Source organism: Onychostruthus taczanowskii, unplaced genomic scaffold (assembly GCF_017590055.1).
Source record: "Onychostruthus taczanowskii isolate IOZ18803 unplaced genomic scaffold, ASM1759005v1 scaffold12, whole genome shotgun sequence".
Taxonomy (NCBI): domain Eukaryota; kingdom Metazoa; phylum Chordata; class Aves; order Passeriformes; family Passeridae; genus Onychostruthus; species Onychostruthus taczanowskii.
In genome coordinates, this window is record NW_024498351.1 from 5,024,138 (window position 1) to 5,033,133 (window position 8,996).

General features: G+C 46.9%; 1 protein-coding gene across 1 annotated transcript; it reads right to left on the reverse strand.

Moving 5' to 3' along the window:
* Nucleotides 1–3,321: 3,321 nt before the first annotated feature.
* SFRP2 (secreted frizzled related protein 2) lies at nt 3,322–7,472 on the reverse strand. Its single transcript, XM_041427975.1, has 3 exons — nt 6,845–7,472; nt 6,167–6,247; nt 3,322–4,760 (listed from the first exon to the last, which is right to left on the reverse strand). The coding sequence occupies exons 1-3, from the start codon at nt 7,335–7,337 to the stop codon at nt 4,456–4,458; spliced, it is 879 nt and encodes a 292-aa protein (XP_041283909.1). The 5' UTR covers nt 7,338–7,472; the 3' UTR covers nt 3,322–4,455.
* Nucleotides 7,473–8,996: the final 1,524 nt, after the last annotated feature.

The following is an 8,996-nucleotide window of genomic DNA, read 5'->3' on the forward strand; positions in this document are numbered from 1 at the left end:
GGCTGCCTACTGCTCTGGTAGCAATCAATCCATCGCCCTTCCTGTGGCACTGCCAACTGTGACTACACGACAAAGGCTGTCAGAGCTGTAGGTTTGGTGAGGATGGCAGTGGGCTGCCAAAGCAGCCAAAGCCAAGCTGCTCTGCTGGCTGCAGGGGGGATGTTCTTGTCCCAGCAGGCACCCAGGGGACAATGTGGTGGTCCTTTTCTGAGACTTGGTAGCTCTGCTCTTGGTTGATACCCTTGATGGCTGAAGAGAGGTAGAGACATCTGAAAGAGGGTTGAGAGAGGGGCTTCCTGGCTCAAGATTGGAGCACAAAGGGTTATAACAACAGGGAGATATGCTGGCGACCTGGTCACCAAGGGAATGTGTTTTCTACCTGTTTATTCTTCATTCTTGCTCACCTATTCCTTAAATATCTTTATATTCTCCTGCTGCAGAACAGGTATAGTGGCCTGAGCCATCCAGCATGTGTCTGTGATGCTCCTTGTGGCATCTAACTGCCCTTGTATCCTCGGAGAAAATCATTAGTTAAATTTACATGTCTCTTGCTGGATTTTCTGCATGGGTCTTTTTAAGTCTTGAGCCAGTCATTAGGATTTTTGTGGCTTGTGTATAGAAATACTGCATGAGCTCTTTAATAAACCATTCTGTGGGCAAAAGTGTGTGTATGGGAGGGTAAGAGAGGGGCTGGGTGGCTTCTCTGTGAGCATCTGAAGTGAATGAGAAGTGAGGGAGAAAACAAAGGATTAAGAAATAGTTAAAGGATAAAGAGAACTATTAATAAGAAAGAAAAGAAAATACTGACAGATATTGCTGATGGGTTTTAAATTTGAATTTGGGCAGACATTTTTTTTACACACTTGAGGGGAAGAAGTTGGAGGCAGCCTTGGTTACTGTTATGCTTTCAAATTATAATCTAAGTGCTGCCTTGATTATACATCATTCTGATTGCTGTGGTCTAGTGATTAGAGCATAAAATTTGGAGAAAAAATACTCTGTTTTTCTTGACTGTAAAAGATTTGCTGGGTGGTTTTGAATGAGTTATTTCACTTCACTCTGCCTCATTTTCCTGATCTGCAAAAGAAGGATATTAACGCCTATTTTTGTGAAGGCAGTCTGAGAAACTAAATGGAAAATTCTGTATAAATGTCAAGTGTCATTATTATTGTTCTTAAACTAATCCATTGTAGTCAGCTGCTTTTACAGTTTTTATGAAAGCAAATACAATGGAAGCTACATAATTTGCTGCATAAAAACATTGTTTTATTTAGAAAAAGACTAAAAGTGTCTGAAAAAATGCAGCAGTGGATTGCCTTTTTTCATCAATTGCAAAAAAACTTTGTTAGGAGTGAACCATACCAGGTAATAAAGTTACTCTGAAGTATATGTGACATGATTATGAGAAGTAACAGGCACTGATAATTTTTGTTATATGTTTGGTTCACTATTTTCCTGGCACAAAGATTTTCAGTTATTTTTGAGCAAGTAAGAGTAAAAATTTACGTGTTTAATTCTTTGCCAATATTTGAGTGGTGAAGTTTCCTCAAGCTGTGACTTTAAACTCCCAATTTTCAGTTGAATAGTTTGCAGTGTCTGGCTTTTACACCACTAGAAGCTGTACAACAAACATTGACACTTCTTGGTGAGGCGGATATGACCCATCTTTAAATACAATACTGTTAGAACAAGGTAATGGAACTTTGTGAAAAGGTGAATCCCATTACTTTCCACATTTGCCTAAATCCTGTTTGTCTGAAAGGTAGTCCTATCCCTGTCAATTCACCTCAAGAGTGGACAGTCCCAGTGATTCAGCCAAGGGCAGAAGGCTTTATTAGCAGGGCATCTGTATGGCAGGGTGCTCTTAATCCAGGACGTTGATTATACTAGCAAAATTGAATGTTTGCCAGTTAACTTTGTTCTCCTTCTCTTGAATTTGTCCTGATATGAACAGGATTTTGCCGGTGCAACTGTGTTTATGTTGTGATAGAGGAAGGGGAATGTGGTATGAGGTTTTTCTTTAAGACAGGGCACTTTTGATCATAGGTGGTATGTCTTTATACATTTAAGTAATTTGGCAAAAATCTCTTATATGGTCTTGGCCTTAACATGACCCCAGAGTGAGCAACTTGTGACCTGTCTGTCCTCATCAGCATCAGTACTGCTGCCTTCTAGGACAGCCCAATTAAGATAATTTTATGGCTGCTGTAGCACAACTTAGTATCTGTAAGGCAGGCTGTGTGCAACAGTCCTGGCTGTTCATTTTCAGTCCCCAGTGACTGCATTGCAGCAACCTCCTCTTCAAAGCGCTTTCCTCCGTGGGGCACACATGCCTGTTTTCTGCAGGTTCATCTTCACACAGCTCCTCTGTATCTGTGAGCTTGTTCCCTCTAAACCCAAGGCTGTTCAGGTACAGGCATTACATCATATGCTGAGCAGAATGGGCAGAGTGATAAAACACCTGGATGCAAATGGCTCTGTAAGATGATGGACAGAGTGTTGGTGTTAAAATAATTACACCATAACATGAAAAGAGTTAAATATGTTTCCTGGTAAGACAGGTTCATTCAGAAGAAAGGTTTTAATGACATTTCAGCAAGGTATTGGCCTTTAAATACAGATACCATTCCACAATATAATTAAGAGCCAGTTTGAAGTGGGAATTTTGTTTGGTGGTTGGTTACTTTTTTCCCTTTGTAAAATTTTTTAAAAGTTCTTGTACTTTTGAGGACATTTATGAGGATTGCTCTTTTCTTGCATGGTCAGCATCCTACCACTGTTTGTATGAGGCGTAATAATACATTAAGACCGTGGGAGAGGGCAAATAACTAATTTTTTCTGAAACAATGTACATGTTGGATCTTTCCTTTTCATCTTTTGATCCTGATGATGAAAAATAACACTAAATTTATGAAAATAATGTGATTTTTTTACTTTACAGAAGAGTCTAGTATTGGGTTTGTATTCTGTCAGTGAAGAGTTAACACAAAATATTGTTCTTGGGAATATGGTACTGCTCATCCTGTCAGTGAAGCTAAGAAGAATTTTCTACGTGTAACAGCACTGGGAAGCAAGACTATTTTTCAGGGTAAGTACAATAAAATTCAGGCAATACTCCTCATCAGAAAACATTTGTAAGAAAAATGCTGAAAAACATTCATTTAGTTACACTATTAGGTATCTTTTATTTTCTTTCTCAATAAGTATAGTGAGTGTACATACACACAAAAAAAATGCCTTGCTCTACCATTATTCTGAATTGCAAGCTGCAAATGACATTTTTCTCCTTAATATGTCTTTTTCAAGAAGTGGAAAGATGGATTTGATTTTTAAGACAGTGGTCTCATTGCAATTCCATGTCAGGAAAGTCCTCTGAGAAGATGAGAAAATGCAGGCAGTCGAACAAAGGAGCCACAGAAAAGAAGCCTCATCTTCAAGCGCTCAACAGACACTCATTAAAATGAGCTGACTGAACCTCAGTCCTGTGTCTTGTGGGCTCATCTGCAGGGAAATGAGGTCCACTACAGACTTTCTGACTGCAGCACTAGAGGCTTCCTTGTGCTTTTCTACTGGCCACTTAGAGTAGAATGACAAATTCTGCTTTGCCATGACGAAGTCCAGTTGGACATCTTTCTCCCAGTTCTCCCAAAATGGATTAAAGTGAATACAGACAGAGACAATGAGTAAACTATGATGTAAAGTTTATATACAAGAATATAACATTTATCTGGAGTATTTACAAGGTTAATTAAAGCAATATTTTACAACTCTTTCAGATTAACCACTAGGTATATTACAGTTAAGCTACAGATGGTTTAATTTGCAAAATAATTAAAAAAAAAAAGTTGCATTCAGATCAACCAGCTCCAAAAACTTGTTCTTTTATTTTTTTTTTCTTTTTTTTTCTTTTCTGAGAGAGAAGGGCTCAGACTCGTGGACAATAAAATGTGAGAGTGGTTAATATGCTCTTACTGGTGCCTATGTATCACATGCAAGAGTCATAAGGTGACCTTTAGGGTGTTAATGGGGACGGGAGGCCGTGTCACCTCAGCGGAAGCGCCATGCCCGCGGTGACAGGCCAGCCGCACGCTCGGCTTTCTCTGCGTCTCCTGCTGTGGCACAACAAACATGCACGCACACAGAGAAGCAGCAATATAAATGAACCAGCATTACTGAAACGAAGAGGGAAAGACCTTAGACCAAAGTCACGTTTGCAACCATAAAAAACCCCAAGCTTTAAGCGAGATACTTTAATACTTCCCAAAAATAGTCATTATTTTTGTTTTATTACATTTTAACCTATGTACAACAACGGAGGGGGTCTTCCCCTCTCGGGCAGCTGTTTCTCGTGCCCACGGCATCTCGAGGCTCACAGGGGCCAGAGCAGGAAGGAGCTGGAGGCCCAGAGAGCTTGGGACAGGGGTGGCTGCTGGAGGACAGCCAGAGCCGACGCCACTAACACTGCAGTTTGCGGATGCTGCGGGAGAAGCGCTTGAAAGCCCGCTGCCCTTTCTGCCACCGCTTCAGCGAGGTGATCACCAGTTCCCCAGCTTGCTTCTGCCCCATCACCAAGTAGGGGACGTTGATGTCGTTCATCTCATCGCAGGTACACTGGAGGCCACCTTTGAGCCAGAGCACTATCTTCCTCAGATCTCTTTCTGTCAGCCCATTCAGCTTGTAGATGGTTTTGCTCTTTGTTTCAGGGGTGATCTTGGTATCCCCATTGATGTAGGCAATCTCCTTCACTTTTATCTTCAAGGCTAATAGAGCGAGGGGAGGGGGAAGTGGGGAGAGGGAGAGAGATTGAGAGGTTTTTTTCCCATTAGTGCACATAAAGAGGACCTGGGGAGGGAGGTGCTCTATTGCTAATTAAACTGTCAGGGCTGACAGAAGAGGCAGCAGGTGGCTCCATTTCTAAAGCCACAAAGGGCATGCAAGTCATTTCAGTTTGAATCAACCTTAGGGTTGAGGTTTTTTGGATTTCTTTTCTCCTCTTTCCCCTCCCCCTCTTTTCCCTTCCTTTCTAAATTAATATTTTTTCCAGCTTTTCTCCTGTTTGCAACAGAGAGACGGCAGGTTTGCTACACTAAGCAGAGCACCATTTTTTTTTTCTGGGAGAGGGCAGCCTTCCTGAAAGCAGTGTTTGAAGGGGAGGTGGGGAGGCAAGTACCTAGACCTAATCTGAAACCTGATCTCTGCTGCAGCTCAAAACTTCTACACTTAATTTATTAGGCTGGAGAGGATTTTAGGCAAACCTGTAAGGAAATGATATTTCACATGCATTGTTTTTTTGAAAGAATAGATCCCATGGAGGGCAAATTGGTCCAACAGCTGCATTCGATTTGGTGAAATAACTAGGAGGGGGTTACAGGGCTCTGTAAGAAGCTGTGGGGCATGTTTAGCTTTAGGAGGATTTATCCGAGTGCAATTTGCCAGGCCAAAACTATTGATTGTTTTAGCAATTATGTCCCACAATCATAGTTTCAGGTTTTGGGTGGGATTTTGTTTTCTTTTTTTAAAGCAAGACTTTTGAATTGTTGTAGATACTTATACTACAAATCTGTTTCCAGGTATTAAACACTGACCTATTGTAAAAGGATTCTCCTCCTTATTCCCTTTAGCTCTTGAAATGCTAATGTGTGGATAATGTGTCCTTCAGTTGTCTGTGTTGAAGGGGCTTTCTTGTCCTCTTCTAACCCCAGATCTTCCCATTAAGTTTATATCCCCAATTGTCTGTGCATTACCTTCTCTGTCAAATGATATATAGAGCTTCATTCTTAATCTGCAGAGAGAGTCTTTCTTACGATACACTGAGATTGGTCATGCGGCTCTGTCTCAAACATCTAAATGAAGCTTTGCTCTACTTCTCCCCAGGCAATAGTCTGCATGAAAGATTCTTTTTTTTTTTTTCGCCCCTCCTCATTTTACTTTCTATTGGGTTTGCCAGCAACATCCACATAAAAGAGCACTACTTCAAAACAGTAAACAGAAAAGAATGATAAAAAGGGTTACTTTGGTTTTTACTCCAAGGTGGAATTTTGTGTTTCTTGACCCGACAGTCAAAGCCCTGCCTTTATTCAGGCACATCTCTTACTGACTCCACTGGGAGCTGTACCTGATCGTCGACTCTCAAGTTTCAAGCGAGAGGAGCTCTGCTTCCACTTACCAAAGTCGTTTTTGCAGAGGTTTTCCACGATGTCATTATCATCTTCATTTTTGTTTTTGCAGGCATCACAGACCTTGGGTGCTGCAAATGCAAGCAACAGTCCCCGTCAGACCCGGGGAGAAAGGAACAGCAGGTGGCGTTGGGAACCCTTTGGGAAACAGCAGCTTTCCATCCCTTGGCCCCAGAGCCTGCTCCTTCTTCCCCCAGCCCCGAAGCTGCCCGAGCACTTTGTCCCGCCTTCTCCTGCGGCAGACCCGCTACAGGGGTCACGGTGGACTTTTAAGGTCACGCCTCAACCAAAAGTTTTTGTTTTAGCGGGTAAAAAAGTACAAGGGGAGTGGGGAGGGACGTCGAAACACGACACCGAGCCCCCCAGCTCCGCGACGACTCTTGTACAAGGCTCCGGCGCCGAATCCCAGACATTTTCTTTCAGGATGGAGATGGGTGCAGGCCGATGACAGTTCCCCGACGGTGCCTGCGGGTTCCCGGGCCCCCTTGGAAAAGCCTCCCTGAGCCTGGTCTGCGGCCACCTCCCCGGTCCCCCCGTCCCGGAGCGTGCTGCAGCTGAAGGCACTAGCCTTCGCTCCCCCTGGACAGCCGCGGAGGGACCCCGCTGTCGGGGCTCCTCACCGGGGCAGATGCTGCCGGTCCGGGGGCGACCCGGCCGCTCCCTCTTACCTTCCCTGGTGACGGGGAGGATGTGGTCGCTGCTGGCCAGCGGGATGCAGAGGTCGTTGTCCTTGGGGAAGCGGCTGCAATCTAGCATGTCGGGCCAGGGGAAGCCGAAAGCGGACATCACCGGGGCGCAGCTCTCCTTCACCTCCTCGCACAGCGAGTGGCAGGGCTGGATGATCTCGTCCAGGTCGTCGATGCAGACGGGGGCAAAGAGGGAGCACAGGAACTTCCTGGTGTCGGGGTGGCACTGCTTCTGCACCAGAGGGATCCAGGTGGACGCCTGCTCCAGCACCTCCTGCACCGTCTCATGCCCCAGCAGGTTGGGCAGCCGCATGCTCTGGTACTCGATGCCCCGGCACAGCAGCATCGGGGCGGGGATGGGCTTGCAGTTGGAGCGCTTGTAGGAGAAGTCGGGCTCCCCGAAGGGGAAGAGCCCGGCGGCCGAGCCCATGCACTGGGACGCCAGCAGGAGCAGGGCGCAGAGGCGGCGCTGCATTTTGGGGCGCGGAGGAGGTGGAGGGGGGGCTGGCGAAAGGCTCGGGGGGCCGGGGTGACGGGGCGGGTGGCGCGACGCTACCTCAGCCGCAGGCAGCGTCCCCAGCCCGGACTCCTGCTGCCAGGCGGGGACGGAGAGTCTGAGCGAGATGCTGGGGCAAACGGGAGTTTTCTGGATTTTTTTGTATGCAAATAGCAGGGGGAGCGGGGGCTGGGAGGAGCCTGGTGACAGCCATCCAGAAAGGATTGGTCACTACTTTCTCGGTCTGCTTTTGCTCAGGGGGATTGTCTTTTGGCAGGAAATCTTTGGAAGGAACATTACCGTGCGAGCACGGAGAAGGAGGGAAAGATCCCGGCGAACAAAGAACCCGGAGGAGCTCCTGTGCCGGGCAGGGGCGGCGGGGAGCTGGAGGTGAGCTCTGCCTCTGGCACAGCTGCTCCTCGCTCCCCGGCACCCCCTGCCCACGTTTGGAGTTCTCGCTGCCAGCGCACGGGAGATGTGACCGGGCCGGTTCCCAGGCACGGGGCGAGGCTGGCGGCTCCCTCATCCCCCGGGGGTGTCTGGCACCTCCGGCCCCTCCCTGCGATGCTGGCAGGGCTCGCCGCGGGGCTGGAGCCGCAGGCATCTAGGAGCTGCCGGCACCCCCGACCCCGCTCCGGCTCGGCAGCGCCCAGACCTGGGGGCTGCCAGGCGGGGCCCTCCTGCCCCTGGCTCTCCCCTGCCAGGAGCGGGGGCCTGCAGCGGAGCCGGGCCCTACAGCCCCTGGATGGCCTCCGACTGGCAGTGGGGGATTTCCCCGAGTGGGAGAAGCCAAGCGCTTTTGAAATACTAGCACGTTTTTCTGAGGCTAAAAGCGTGGGCCTGGCTCCGTGCAGAGCAGGCACATCCCTTTCCCTTCGCTCCTGTCTTCACCTAGAAACTCCCTTTAAAAATTGTGTTTGTGTTGATTTAACACCAAGGGGAAGACAACAGGCAAGGCGCTGGGATCACAACTCAGCTTCAGTGTGCTTTGGATAATTCTTGGATTTTTAGTAATATTATTTATGGGATTATTACTGAAAAGAGTAGGCCTGTGTAGTATCATTTTGTGGTAAACCACATTCATTAATCAGCTACTGAATATTTTTCCTTATAGAGATGTTTTATGGGAAGCTAGCCTCAGCCATGTTGACTTCTGTAAATTGCAGGATCCCTGTACATCCAGTTTCTCCCTGGGCTTCCCAGAGATGTGACTCATTGCTTGTGGAATAGGAAGGAGATGGGACCTGCAGCATTCCCACCAGGAAGGCACAGGTCTGCCATGCTGGAATGGCTGCAACTGCCCCAGGCAGGCTGGTGTCACATGGTGAAGCCAGTGCCAGCTCTTTCAGTGAGATTCCAAGATCCCTTCCAGTGGGCCAAGTTGATGAATGTAATCTCCCTGTAGGGCAGCTTCTCTCCTGAAGCTGATACCTGGAAAATAAATATCCTGAATGTCTAGTATCACTTGTGGTAAGGCTTAAAAGTAGTTTATTTCTTACAGCACCACATGTTCTTGCCATTAATTACTTTTAAACAGAGCACATGCAAGCTGCTGGCCTCAGCTGCCTTCCATAGGACTGAGCCCCACTGATGGCTTATGGTGCCCATTTTAAGCCTAGTTTACCAAGTACCAGAGGC

Excerpts from the sequence above, each read along its gene's own strand:
- SFRP2 (XM_041427975.1), bottom strand. The coding sequence starts at position 7,337 with ATGCAGCGCCGCCTCTGCGCCCTGCTCCTGCTGGCGTCCCAGTGCATG. Across the intron at positions 6,248-6,844 it reads CCTCCCCGTCACCAGGGAAG|CACCCAAGGTCTGTGATGCC; the intron begins GTAAGAGGGAGC and ends TTGCATTTGCAG. Across the intron at positions 4,761-6,166 it reads CCTCTGCAAAAACGACTTTG|CCTTGAAGATAAAAGTGAAG; the intron begins GTAAGTGGAAGC and ends TCGCTCTATTAG.